Source organism: Schistocerca nitens, chromosome 11 (genome assembly GCF_023898315.1).
Source record: "Schistocerca nitens isolate TAMUIC-IGC-003100 chromosome 11, iqSchNite1.1, whole genome shotgun sequence".
In the NCBI taxonomy this organism is placed as follows: domain Eukaryota; kingdom Metazoa; phylum Arthropoda; class Insecta; order Orthoptera; family Acrididae; genus Schistocerca; species Schistocerca nitens.
The window spans coordinates 61,512,146-61,527,193 of NC_064624.1; the positions used below are offsets into that span (position 1 = coordinate 61,512,146).

General features: G+C 41.0%; 1 protein-coding gene across 4 annotated transcripts in view; it reads left to right on the forward strand.

The window, feature by feature from the left end:
- Window positions 1-15,048, forward strand: part of LOC126213490 (uncharacterized) — a 155,374-nt gene that overhangs the window by 14,648 nt on the left and 125,678 nt on the right. For all 4 annotated transcript variants that reach the window (XR_007541194.1, XM_049941317.1, XM_049941315.1 and 1 more), the window contains exon 3: window positions 4,664-4,753. Coding sequence is in view for 3 of the 4 variants with exons in the window: in XM_049941317.1 (XP_049797274.1) it covers window positions 4,664-4,753 (90 nt within the window). In the remaining variant the exon portion in view is untranslated. The remainder of the gene's footprint in view (window positions 1-4,663; window positions 4,754-15,048) is intronic.

The following is a 15,048-nucleotide window of genomic DNA, read 5'->3' on the forward strand; positions in this document are numbered from 1 at the left end:
CTTTACCGACGATCAATTTTATCTGGTCATTCCATTTTAAATCACTCCTAATGCCTACTACCAGATAATTTATGTAATTAACTGCTTCCAGTTGCTGACCTGCTATATTGTAGCTAAATGATAAAGGATCTTCTATGTATTCACAGCACATTTCACTTGTCTACATTGAGATTCAATTGCCATTGCCTGCACCATGCATCAATTCGTTGCAGATCCTCTTGCATTTCAGTACAATTTTCCATTGTTACAACCTCTCGATATACTACAGCATCATCCGCAAAAAGCCTCAGTGATCTTCCCATGTCATCCACAAGGTCATTTATGTATATTGAGAATAGCAACAGTCCTAAAACACTCCCCTGTGGAACAGCTGAAATCGCTCTTACTTCGGAAGACTTCTCTCTGTTGAGAATGACGTGATGCGTTCTGCTATCTAGGAACTCTTCAATCCAATCACACAACTACCTCCAAGTTGTTGAAAGCTTCACTTTTACATTGGGTTTGCATTAGTTTTTGTGACATTTGAGATGTATTTTCCTGAGTACCAAAATTAGGTGACCCTCAATTAGATCAGCATTTACCTGCTTATTGTCTTTATAGGTGGTTTTATACTCTAAAAATGCGTTCTGCATATAACCTGATACTTCTTTAGTTCCTTCTTGACCATAATGCCCTCATGGGCTTTGCAGAGGTACCCTGTCATTTTCCACTGAATAACACAGGTCAGAAAATAGGGAGCTGAGATCATCAAAAAATATTCTTATTGAAGCCTTCACTGTGGCACAGGCAGAGGAGAGAGAGAAGTTCCAACTTAGTGTCAAACCCAAGTGATCATAAATAGTGATTGACACAGGAATATAAACGTTGTTCTCAGTAAAGTAAAGAATTACAGCTTGAGTGGAGTTCTACGAAGTGGACATAAAATTTTGTGGTTCAACCAAATTGCTTCATACGTAGGGATATGGTGATTAGCCAACCTAACTCACAGGAACATAATTTAGTTGCAGATGATAATCTATCAGTACGTAGAAAGATATAGAGGATCATATATAAACTAGAAATATAGAAAAATTAGGTAATAGTGAAAAGACATAAATTGTTATGAGATCTTGAAACATGTAGCTGAATAAAAGTACTCACTGATGATAGCAGAAAAATGCTGAATCATTTTTGGGCATTTATAAACAAAAAGTTTCCATAACAGGTGGATCAGAAATTCCAGTAATTGTACTATACATTACTCAAACTCACCATTGGAATACCACATCTCAGATGGAACTTCGGCGAACACAAGATGTTGACATGCATCTTATTCCCTATACTTTTATACTCAAAACATTATTTTATTTTTTCTAATCTTGTTACATAAATATCTCAGAGTTGCTAGTATCATTTGCTGGAAAGATGATGTAGGGATATGCATCAACTTCTCCACAGTGGTATGTGTCACCACATTTCTTCATAGTGGTGTGTATCACTACACAAGGCTGCTGTGTGTCTGAGTCTCACTCTTCTGACACTGAATTTCACAGTGAAGAGCAACCCCTTACTGCTTGGTTGGATGCTGCAGTGAGGCATTCTTCAGGCCCAAATAAGCGAGTTGCATTGGTTTGGGTGTCCAATCAACAGTACTCTGCACATCATGGAGCCAGTACCCTCCCTTTCCTTTTGACTGAAGACAAACCAGCAAAGTCAAGAACACTGGAAAGCTTATGAGCCTGTGGCATCTTGACTGGAACCAGGGGCTTCTGTCATCCCTTAGTCCTTGCCATGGAGACCTGATAAGTGCAGGTACTTTAGATGGACATACGTTACCTTGAAATAGCTTTTATGTGCCCCCATTAATAACATAGTTCCTCAAGTCAACTACTCCTGTGGACAGGTTTATTAGCTAAACTTCACAAACAGTGCTCCACGTACTGCACTAGTTTATGGTAGAAAGTAGATATTTCTATCATGTCTCAGGACCAGTTTGTAGGCAGCCAATGGGAGGATATTACATCATAGACAATGCACAGCTGTTAACCATCTGTCCTGCCATTAACATACAAACTAATCATTTTGTGGATGGCCTTTACTCCACAGCATGCTTTTGATACATGTTGACAATTCTGTTAATGAAATATAATCATATATATGTGTGTATACAGAACACATGTGCAACTTTGATTTTGAAATTTTATTAATTTTATGTGATACACAATCCTGGTTTTGGTGAGTGGTATTGTCTGCATAGTCGTATCTTCGTGTTCTTCTGCTGCTTACAAGAGGTTCTTGTATTGGGGTGTAGAGCAGTGTTTCACTGCCTCTCTTCAAATACTATTAACAGCTTTCTCTCAGAGATGGATCTATGTTGTGGCAGACTTGATATATAGCCTTCCCCGAGGTTTAGGTTAGCCTCAAAACTGACACTTTCCCCTTATTTCCTGTTTTTGTCCACAGTCCTGCTGGATACAAATCAATATCGGAAAGAAGAGTGCAAAAATAATTCATGAAAACCCAGTTTTACATTGTTACATGTTTTTTTTGTTTGGCCACTGCAAACAGCCTTTTTCCCTGAACATTCACTTTGATGCCACTCTAACATTTAAAATGTCAAAGTAGTTGTTAGATTAAACACTGTGTTTGTCTCTCCATTGAATTAAAAATATGTCATTGGCTACATACATCGGCTTTTCAGCCATCATAACTTCCCATTACAGCCTGCAACAGGTGTTACCAATATACACTTAGGGGTTGGAGAGGGGATGGCCCATGAAAAAGTTGTGCCAGCTTAACTTGGATGGTCAAATTTTCCTCCAGGGTTGCAGATGCATAACTTCATTTCCTGTCTGAGGTGTTTTTTAACTATATAAATAAAAAGAACTTATGTGGCTTCCATGTGCAAAATAGTAGTGAGAAGCATTTTAACTAGCTTGCTGCATCAGTGTTTCCACATTCACACTGGGCAAAACCAAAGTACCTTCTTCAAACTTGTAGCTGTCAAGACATGTACTTGATGCAGTCATCTACATGGTGCCATGACTCACCCCACACTACTGTCAACAGTAGTTTGCTTATTGTGGTGGTTTGTGACATTATTCCATGGTGTCTAAAGACCCCTATGTCATAATTATAATGTCATATGGACCAAATTACGTTTCATGTAATTGAAAGTTCTGCTGTCAGCCGATTGTAATGGATACAATCAAATGCCCAAATGATATTTGGAGTTTCTCATAAATGGCCAGTTCTATTTTCTTGCAGATTCTATTTATAATATATTGATTGAAATAACTGAAATTCCAAAATGAAAACCAAGAAATGCTATTGTGATGTCAAGTGATTCAATGTGAATTCCATTTGAACAAGTCATAGTTCTGACTTCCAATAAATATTAGTAATATCAGGTCCAATATCTAAAAAGGAAACAAAAAGTGAATATTTGCATTACACAGTAAAAATAAGTTAAATAGCAGGGTAGATGAATGGAATTTAAAGCTAATCAAATACTATAACAGAAAGCTTAGGTTACATAAAACTAACTTTTGTAAAATTTTATGTTTTACTTTATAAAGGAGTCAGCATCTGAACCAGTATTTTACATGTAATAAGAAAGCTTGCAGTTGATCTTTGACTTATGAATAGAGTGGAGAGCTCAATAGAATTGTATTACAAGCTTGAAGCCATTGACCACATCACACTTCACCAAGCATTTTGCAGGCAATTGACCAGTTTTTCCTACTCCTGCACACTTCAGACGCCAAAGGTTCTCTATTTGGCTTCATTCATACAGCACACAGTTCAGTTTAGTAATTTTACTGGAGTTTCTCAAGTCATGCAATTGCAAATATCATAATAATAATAATTCATGTTGGCACCTACATAAATACTGTGAGTAATCAACATCTTCCATTCATAAGCAAATACAGTGCATTTCTGTGCAGATAAATTTATTCAGTTCCTCACAATAATGAATAAATGTTGCAGTAAAACAGTAGAAATTCTAAGATTTGTCACATAATATGATTTGCTTAATGATACCCAGAAATGTCTGCCTGCTTACGCAAATCCTGACATGCTCAGTGCCTTGCGTCAATGCTGCTGACTGGGACCATCCCTGGCAGAGTTGCCTCAAATCAAATTACAATGGTGGCACACTATTTAAATGTTTAAATAATGAATGAAATGGGATGACAGTGGTACTGGTGAAAAGGAGAAAATTACCATGATATTTTACATGGTGTGTGTAATTTTTTCCATGAAATGAAATGGTATTGCATTAGTGCAATTTTCTTTGAGCCAACTACCCACAATAACATGTCTCCCTTGCAAAATGAGCAAAATTTTAGTTGAGAAAAATAATGTGTGTGTGTGTGTGTGTGTGTGTGTGTGTGTGTGTGTGTGTGTGTGTAATAGGAGTAGCTACTTGGCAAGGATGAAATAATTTGTTGATTGGTTGATGTCTGATGTGTCTATCTCCAAATTAAACAGAGTCTTGATTTCAAATGTATGGATCAATTGGAATGAAAGTAAATCTAATTTAACATGACACAGTTTCTTGTTATCTAATGCCAGTAAGTGAATACATGTGACCAATAGGTTTTTAGCCCCACATGATGTGTAACCACCAATCAAGTGCAAGGGACAGAAGCTTTGAATATGCCATTCTTTCTTTTTTCAGTTTCTTGAAGATCCGCTAAAGATTGTAATGCCTAGTCTCCATATAAAGCAAGACTTAGAACTGAAACAGGAGGATGGCATTGAGCGTGATGTAAGTTTTCACATCAGTGATGTATTGTGCAAGTACTGTATAAACATCATGAAATGCATTGGGTGCAGTATATTTCAGTGATCATAAATGAAGAAACCTTAAAACCTAGGATATTAGCACTCCTCCAGAATGTTTATAGCATTTCAATTGACTGTAGGTATATTGTTCGGTTATGTGTAATGGTATTTGAATGAAACTTGTAGGAAACATAAGTTTATTAACTGTAACCCATGGTAATTTTATTGTACATGTAAATAATGAATGACTCAAATTCGTTCTTGGAACAAATGTACCAAAGAAGACTTCCTTGCAGCAGCTATCAATTTATTTGTCTCTGTCAGAGTTCTATAATAGAAAAGATGTAAGATGTAAGAGGTAAAGCAATCAACTGCAAGCAGTATGTTATCAGATAAGTATTGTGTTTGTCATACTATTTCTTTTCGCTGAAGTATTTAATGAAAAACAAACTGCATTGCTGGAATTGTGTTTGCTCTGTCTAAAGACAATGGGTTTATCCAGTATGTATGGCATAAATTTACAGTGTAATTGAACATTGCTTATCCCAAACTGCTTCCAAAGAGAAAACGTGATAGCAAGAATTTTAGTAAACAACATTAAATTTAGTACATTATGCTGATAGTCTGTGAAATTCCATATTAGTTTGATTAACTATCACCATAGTGTACTAAATTTAATGCTGACGAAGGTTTGTCAGATCTCCAGCCACATGGTAGCATTGATATCATGCGATGTTTCAGGAAGTCATGTTACCCATCTTCTGGCATAGTGTCGAGATTCGTGGGGAGTGGGCTATTTATATGTGCCAGCACCCCCCTCCACTAGACCTCGGGTGGCTGCAGTGGTTGGGATGGTGGCCACCGGTTATCAGTGTAAGCATTATGTCTGTGTCCTCAGCGGAGGGCGTTGACGGTCGTGCTCCCGATGGATTGCTGCTATCGCAGGGTTCCATGGTGCGCTGATTTGCTATCCATCATATCTGTTGACCAGATTGTCGTGAATCCTTATTTCTAAGGATTGTTTGATAATGCTTTCCCAGAAGCCAGATGTTCAGCACAGTACTTTTGTGTTTTCGAAGTTCAAGGTGTGTTCTGATGTGGCTGATTTTTCTGTGTGGCCTGGTCGCACACATCTGAAATGATCTCCGCAGCATTTAGATATACAGTGCTGTGTTTGCCCATTATATTGTTTTCTGCATTCGCATGGTATGCTATATATACTCCTGGTGTGTTAAGGTTCAGCGGATCTTTGGCAGAACCTAGGAGCTCCCTGGTCTTTCATGGTGGTCGGAGAATGCTTTTGATATTGTATTTGCCCAAATGTCATGCTATTTTGACCGGGAGCGGAACTGTGTACGGAAGGAATGCGAGACGGTCTCCTTCTACATCATATTTTTCTGGGGTTCTCACTGCTTCCTTCTTCCTTTAAAGTGCTCTGTTGATCTGTGTTTGACTGTAGCCATTTTGGTGAAAGACTTCCCTCAGGTGCTAATGCTTGGATGGTAGGCTGTCTTTGTCACAGATGGCATGCACCCTATGTACCAGGATGGTCGGTACTGTTTGTCTTTTTGCTGGATGGTGGCAGCTTGTTGCACGAAGGTATAGATAGGTCTGTGTGTCTTCTTCCTATGTACTGCATGGCCTAGTGAACCATCTGCCTTCCTCTTAATTAAAATATCAAGGATGGGGAGCCAGCCATTTTCCTTCATTTCCATTGTAAATTTGGTGTTCGGATGCTAGCACTTGTCTGCCATGTCCCCACATGACAGAAGTGTCATCGACATAGCTGAAGAAGTGCTTTGGTTTCTGTCTGGCAGTTTGAAGGGCCACCACCTCGACATGTTCCATATAGAGGTTTGCAATCACAGGTGCCTGTGGGGAGCCCATGGCCACACCATCGATCTGTTCGAAGAATTCCCCATGGCACTGAAAGTAGGTGGTTGTTAGTGCTTGTTTGAAGAGCCTGACTGTTTGTGGGTCAAAGTGCTGGGCTAAAACTGCCAAGGAGTGTTGAAGGGGCTTTTTTTGAAAAGCGACGTCACGTTGAAGCTCACGAGTAGGTCCTCCATTTGTAGTCACATGTCCCTGAGTATTTTTACGAATTTGGCGGAGTTTCTCACATGGTGGCTGCAGTCCCCCACAAGGGGTTTGAGCAGTGTTTCTAGGAGTTTAGCAAGTCCGTAACAGTGAGAGTGGGAGTCTACAATTGGTCCAGAGGTACCCCTTCCTTATGGGTCTTAGGGAGTCCATAGAGGCTTGGTATTGCTGGTGCTCTGGGGTACAGGTGCTTCTTCATTGGCTCAGGTAAGTAAGATTTCTTAAGCAGAGCTATCGTCTTTCTACTTACCGTCAGGGTTGGATCCGTCTTCAGCCTCTTGTAGGCCTCATCTTGTTGCAGCAGGTTTTCTGCTGGTATTCGGCAGTGCTTAATAGCACTGTAGCATTCCCTTAGTCTGCTGGTAGGATCGTTATTTCAGTCATCTCTAAGAGACCAAAGAGCTGCTCGTTCTTCCGCAAATATGTTATTTTTAGGAAATTGAAATCTGTCCATTATTCTGGAAGTTTCCCATGTGACTTCCTCTGCTTCCTCCTTGGGTAGCCTTTGTACTGCTTCTTCCACGCTACTGATAATGTCTCATTTCGAGTTCGTTCTGGGGATGGGGGCAAAATTCAGTCCTTTCTTGAGGACTGCGATCGTGGCAGCAGCCAGTTCTTTTCCAGTCAAATTGACCATGGCTCTGGTGTCATTCATCTCCTTTTTTGTCTAAAACATTGCAAGATATCAATGCTACCACCCAACTGGAGACCCGAGAAACCTTCATCAACAGTTTACGCCGGGAAAGCCTACAGTTCTACAGTTAAATTTAATGCTATTTATAAAAATTTGTAATACTTAGTAGAAATCTATGTTTTGTAATGGTATCCAGCTCTGTGGACAAAGATCAGTTGTGGTGAGTATTAGAATTTTTACTGGGTAGACGTGATTGGAAAATGAAAAAACAGAAGTCTCACATTTGAGATGTGGGATTAGAGAATGCTGCTGAAAATTAAGTGAACTTAGAGGGAATATGTAGTCCTCAGCAGAACAGTCGAGGAAAGAAATGTACGGAAAATGCTGACGAAAAGAAGGGACAGGATGATAGGATAAGTGTTAAGACATGAGGTAGTGAACTAGTCAGATGTGTTTCCTTCTCACGTGGGGAAAAAGGCTACTGTTACACATATCATATAGGAACTTTAAATGGAGTGTAGTTAATCTTGTTATGTAGTCAATTGTGGAACCTCATCAAGCATTGGCAACTCTAAACTAGTAGATAAAGAAGTGCTTTTTTGATGGGTATATCTTGCAAAATAATTGTGCTAACAGAATAGGAGGCATTAGAGCTAATTTAGATGCTTCCTGGCAATTGTTCTCTCCAAACACCACCTTCAAATAGAATAGGAAATGGTAAAGTAACGGATGTAGTGGTATCAGAAGTACCCTCGGGCATGCACCATTAGGTCACTAGTCTAGTGTAGATGTAGGTGTATAAAGAATCAGATATTAATAGGCAGGGATATGGACTATAATCACACATTTATTGAGAGACACACTTGGGAGAGATTATGAGAGAAGAAGGAATCCATTTCTTAAAGATCACAGTACTCACAGACAATGATTGCACAGCACTGGGAGTGTGTTGAAAAACATCGTTGTCGTTGTCCAAGTGCATTCAACACAATACTTGAGAAATAACTGTGATATATTGAATGGGAGAATCTGTGCTTGGCACAGTCGTGGCAAATTCCAGTGCTAAAAAGGTTGTCTGTAGCATGTATGAAAGTTGGTCTGTAGGGCATTATCCAAGGAAACAGATGTGGTGGTTCTTCCTTTCGGAGTACTGCAGTGTGTGCCACTTCATACTGAATTTCATGTTTGCCACCATTGAGAACTGTTGACACATGGGTACAAGTGACAGCTGAATGTAAAGCACTATAGCATTAGTACATCAGTAACTTTAAAATTGTGATAATGCTTGTGTAAAATCACAATCTCCAGTAAAATTAAAACTGAGGCATGTGATGTATACTCTCCTCACAATTACTTTGGGATTGACACTAGAACAGGAACACATGGAGATGCAAAACGAAGTTGCTTTATTCTTCCCTGACTGTTCGCATGATCTGACATTTCATTGAACACACTCAAATTTGCATACTAATCAGTGTACAAAGGTGGAAGTGGGATCAATAGATTCTGGAAGAGTTTCACTACATTCTCATTTGAGATGTGTTTGTAGCAATAAATTTTTAATTTTATATGCAGAATATTTTCGAAAAGGCCTTGTTCAATGTTCCTCAAAATTTGACTTACAGGGAAACTTTGTTACTAAGTGTAAATGTCCAAATTATGTTAACAAAATATGTAGAATAAATCTTATTTTCAACAGCTCTAAACTCTGTCAGAGATGTCTAACATAAGATTAATTTAAATTAAACATTGTGTGTGATGCTCTGCTCATGTGATAAGGTATCAGTCATCTGTTTTGTTGAGAGAAACACAGCACAACATTTACGGTTAACATGACATTACATTTTCTGATCAAACATTACAAATCTTTGTAGCAAGAAAGGTACCCATTTTGTTAGAGGTATGGAAATTTAAGTATGAAAGTAATAAGAGTAGTGGTAACATCATTCACTACATTCCAGCTGCAACTATTATGATGGAAACAATGAAGATCTTGTTAGTGTCATTAGTGCTGAATTCCTGAGGTGCACTTCATTTGACTGTAGTTCTGTAGTTGCTAGTAACAGCATTCTTAGTAACAATTAAAATTTATGAAAATACAATCTGCTCTGCAGGTAAATACACCACACATTCCCTGGTAATTTTCCTAACATCTTCATTACTGAGTTCCCCAACTGTGGACAGTGTACCTTTTTTACTTGTTTCATCACTGTTTTGCAACATAACTGTCAATTTAGGTCCGTATCAGTTCTGTTGGGTTGAAGTGCCAGTGAGAACTAGTCAGCCTAATTATTTTATGGCTGTATGTTTTTGTCAGCCAGTCAGTTTTTGTATGTGGGCAACTGTGGTTTATGGAGAGGTATTGGATTTATATGCTCCATCTTTTTAAATGTTTTACTTACTTCCACTTACAGATGCTGAAGCAAATAATTTCCTCCTTCTGTTTTAGCATAAGTTTCTCATCAACAACAGAACATTTGGGAGCACTATCAACAACAGATGTTGATGATGTAGGCAGATTATGCACAAACCATTTATCTCAACTGATTTTGGTTTTCTATAGCAGTGCCTTGAACAAGAGTGATATCGATATATCCACTGAATAACTTTTGCTGAAGTTGCTTTTAACATTCTTAAGCACTGCACTCTCCGGAATTGATAACAGTAATGACAGGTAAAATTTCAATCCTATAAGTGTACAAAATGAACACAAACAGAAACTCATAGTGCAGTGAGCGATTCCATAAGACTGCAAGCTGCCTAAAACTGAACTGTACTACACTTGCATAGTATATTGGCAGTGTGGTGAAGGTGTATCCGTTGGGATAGAGTGAATGTATGATCTGCAGTCTTTGAATGTGTCCACACTATTTCATATCTAGCTGCCAGTCCTAAAGTAATTCTGTATAGAGTTTAATTAAATTACCCTGTTGCTTTCTAGAACCCGGTCCTTCATTGTGACACAGGCAGGCAATGCAAAACAAATTTTGCAGGCTGAAAATCTTGGATGTTATCTTGGGTCCAGTGCAAGACACTACTGAGGATTGGAGAGGAGGAGAAGTCAAAAGAATACATTGTCCAGTAATGGGTGTCAAATGCCTGAACTCATTTGAGCTAAAGCTGTGAGTGTGAGAACAAGATAAGTGGAAAAATGCTGGCAACAATAGGCAGATGAACGCTGAAGACGAGTGATAAATGGTGTGTGGATGGGAGAAGCACAACATCGCAACTCGAGGCAAATTTCTAGGTTGCCAGATGATGGTCAGGGTCAGTAAGTGCTGTGCTGTGAAGTATACAGTGTAGGAGAGAGCTGCCAGTGTCTCTGCAAAGAGCACAGTGCAATGTACCACAAGGTGGAATCATGGGAATGTGAGTTAGAACAGCTGATCAGCAAATTATGTCTTTGTGTGGACAGATTTGCACAAGCTGTATTAATTCGAATATTCTTTGTTATTTTCTTGAAGGTCTGTTGGGAGTATTTTGCCACAGAGATTGTATCAGTGAGGATCCCAGACTAAGTTTGGGGTGGGATGATCTGGATAACATTTCCAGCATTCACATCACTAATATTGCATGTAGAATGAGAGGAGTCACTGGCTAATGGAAATAATCATAGATCGTGAATTTTCTAGAGATCAGCAGTATATTAGTAACCAGCTGAGTTCATGGTATTGCCAGGGTAAGTATATATTCCAATCTGTTAGTCCATCTTCTCCTACCACATTCATTCCATCTCCTCCTTTGTCACTCTTCTGTCTCCTCCTCACCCACCATTTTCCCATCTTCTCACCCACTCTCTCTGCCTGTCTCGTCCTTGCCCTTTCTCTCTGCCCCTCAACTTCTCCTCAAGGTGTGCAGTCCTTGAAGGCTGAATGACATACCTGTCTACTTAAGGTGTCATGTAGCCATAGTACTTCAACTACCACCTTCAAAAATAATGTATTAGTCAGCAATGTGAAACACATACCAAGCAGCAGTAGGAATCAACTATTTCTTATGACTAGACACAGCCATGTTCCAGTTAAAGTTGTGCTCAATGCTATGGGCTGGTGGAAACTTGTTAACAAAATTAAATTTTTTTGTTGATGAGAAAGCAATGACATTGCCGAGGCAAAGGATGAAAGAATACACAAAACAAATATTAAATATCAAATTTTCTGTTTGCAAGTTGCGGCAAGAAGTATGTAATACTGAGATGAGTAGAAATGGAATATCTATGCTAGTGGAAAAGCAGCAACATGTACAGTATAAATGCCTGGGAAATGTGATAAATGTGTTGTATGGCAGAAATTCTGTGAGCTTATGAACAATGCAAAATAGTACCAACTTTGCTAGAGGTTAACAGCTTATGTTGAAGAGAAATGGACTGCATAGCTAGGAGACAGTCCGACAAGGGGATAGGAAAACAGACTGAGGCTGCTGTTATTTAAAGTGCTGGGTATCCCACCCAAAAACCATTTGTCATGGTGGCATTTGTTCCACATATATCGACAAATTTAAATCTCTCTAAAAGATCACACCTAGTTTAGTAGAGCAGATGAGGTTTGTGGTTTAGATCCTATTACACAATGAATTTTCCTTCTCTTTTCCACTACACTTCCTGTACTGTCACACTGCATGACAGCTTCAGTGCATGTCGTGATAGGAAAATCAGTAAGATACTTTTGTTGCTCCATGAACGTTATATGTACAGCTTGCCACTGGTGCATTTAATTTGCAATAAATTTGAGAAACAACTTACTAGGGACATTATGCATCATTTGTTTTTTATATTAATTTTACAGCCATTAACCAGTATAAGATTTAGATTCAGCTTTCTTAACCCTTTTTTTCACTCATATGCCAACACATGCTGTCACCAACAAATATCCCCCTGCGGGTCTGCGGTAAGAATAGGCCCAAGGTATTCCTTCCTGTCGTAAGAGGCGACTAAAAGGAGTTTCAACCGTTTTGGCCTTCAATGTGATGGTCCCCATTGTGGTTTGACCTCCATTTTTAAAATTCTACACAAGTACGAGCCTTTTTGGGAAGGACGCCTTACGTGGTGTATCACCGGTCCTCAGTGCACTAAGACCTTGGCACTCAGCATTGCACGGATTGTTCTTGGCAAGCACAGTGCACCGAGCTATTGCAGCCTTCTTTCTCTCCAGGGCTTCATTTCCTTCCCCTTCCCCTCCTTTCCCCTTCTTACTCCTTTCCCCTCGCCCTCCTCTCCCTCTCTGGGTGTCCTTGCTTATGTTGGCCCCAGTTATCGTCCTGGTTTTGTTAGTTTTACAATTTGGCTTTGTTAGTTTTACAATTTGGCTTTGTTAGTTTTACAATTTGGCTTTGTTGCGTAATCATCTCCTCCTTTTGGCATTCCCTGGTCCCCCTCTGGGGTTTGACCTCCATTACAAAATTTCTCCTCCATAGTGTGTGCCATTTGGGGAAGAGCACCTTACCTAGTGTCTCCGACGTGCGCCCTCCTAGTAAATTCCACATTTTCTTTCACATCCTTGTCTGATGCTAGGGTGCATAGCGAGCACGGTAGCCAGCCCGCTACGTACCCTTTTGGTTGAGCCCCCTGAACACACAGGGATCACATTTCTGATACCTGAGCTGTGGCCTCCTTATGCATGCCTTGGAGTGGTTGCTCGTCATCCTGGAGCATCGGAACTCCCGGAAATGGCCGCCGTGCGAGACGGCCCTTGCTGCGGCTGGGTGGTGCCTGTGAGGAGAGCACCTGATTGGAGTGGGTGGTATCAGGACGGACGCTATTCAAATGAAACGCATATGGGTCCAGAACTCTGGCCGTTCTTCTTCGGCTGTCTCTCTGCATGGAACTGATTCAAGTGCTGCTTCTCTTGCCCCTTCGGCCTTTTCTTCCATGGCTACCCCCTGGGAAGAGGGTCAGGCCCGTCGGCTAGGGGCGGAACCTTTCCACCGTTATCTAGTTTGCACCAGGACTGATAGAGATACTTTCACCAATACCAAACCTTTATTCTTTGTGGAACACATTGAAGACAAGTTTGGCAAAGAGGACTCCCTGAGCAAGATGCGGGTGGGTTCGTTGCTGATCAAAACTGCTTCAGCTGCCCAATCTGTGGCCCTTCGTGCCTGTACCCATCTTTGCACAATTCCTGTGTCCATTACCCCCACCAGTCTCTAAATATGGTTCAAGGTGTGATTTTTCACAGGGACCTCATCCTTCAAACTGATGAACTTTGGGACAGTCTCAGATGGCGGGGTGTTCACTTTGTTTGGCATGTTTAGAAGGGTCCTAAAGACAATTGCATTGATACTGGTGCCTTTATCCTGGCCTTTGAAGGGGATACCCTCCCTGAGAAAGTTAAGATTATGGTTTATCAATGTGATGTGAATCCGTAGATCCCACCTCCTATGAGGTGTTTTAAGTGCTTGCTGTTCACAGGCCCCTCTCTGTGGTGACTGTGGACGTCCGCTCCATGAGGAGAGTCCCTGTGTTCCCCCTTCTGTGTGTGTAAATTGTCATTGTAGTCGTTCTCCACGTTCACCAGATTGCCCAGTATATAAGAAGGAAAAGAAGATACAGGAATATAAGTCCCTCGATCATTTAACCTACACAGAGGCCCGTAAGAAGTATACACGTCTTCACCCTGTGTCCATGACATCTAGTTACGCTTTGGTTACATCTTCACCCCTTCCTCCCCCCTGCGGGTCTGGGGTAAGAATAGGCCCGAGGTATTCCTGCCTGTCGTAAGAGGCGACTAAAAGGAGTTTCAACCGTTTTGGCCTTCCATGTGATCGTCCCTCTTGGGGTTTGACCTCAATTTTTCAAAATTCTACAGAAGTACGAGCCTTTTGGGGAAGGACGCCTTACGTGGTGTACCACTGGTCCTCAGTGCACTAAGACCTTGGCACTCAGCATTGTAACGGCGTTGTAACCATACCCAGTATTCCTCAAATTGGGCCTAAACGCCTGATGGGTTGTACAAGTTATGCCCATAGTGCGTCCCCATCTGCACCTACGATCATGATGGACTTTCCATGGCACCCGAAATCCAGCACGGTAGCCAGCCCATTGTGGTGGGGTCGTCATGTACCCTTTAGGTTGTAGCCCCCTGACAACACAGGGATCGTACTGCCGATACCTGAGCTGCACCCTCCCCACGTCGGCCAAGGAGTAGATGCCCGTCTCCTTGGGGCATTACGACTCCCGGCAACAGTCATCCTGCCAGGTGGCACTTGCTGAGGCTGGGTGGCGCCCGTGGGGAGAGCCCCTGGTCGGAATGGGTGGTATCGGGGCGGACGTTTCGCAGATGAAACGTCAACATGTATCAGGTCGCTCTGCGGCCAAGTCTTTTAAAATGAAAGGTGCTGTCTCTGGTTCTGGTTCTCCTGCCCTTTCCCCCTTGGCCACTCCCTGGGAGGAAGGACAGGCCCGCCGGCTTGGGGCGAAGTACTTCCCCCGCTATATTTGGTCTGTTCTCGAACCGATGGGGGGACGTTCGCCACCTCAAAGACCATGTTCTTTGTTCAGCACATCGAGGACATCTTCGGGGAAATAGAGGCTCTCAGTAAAATGCTTT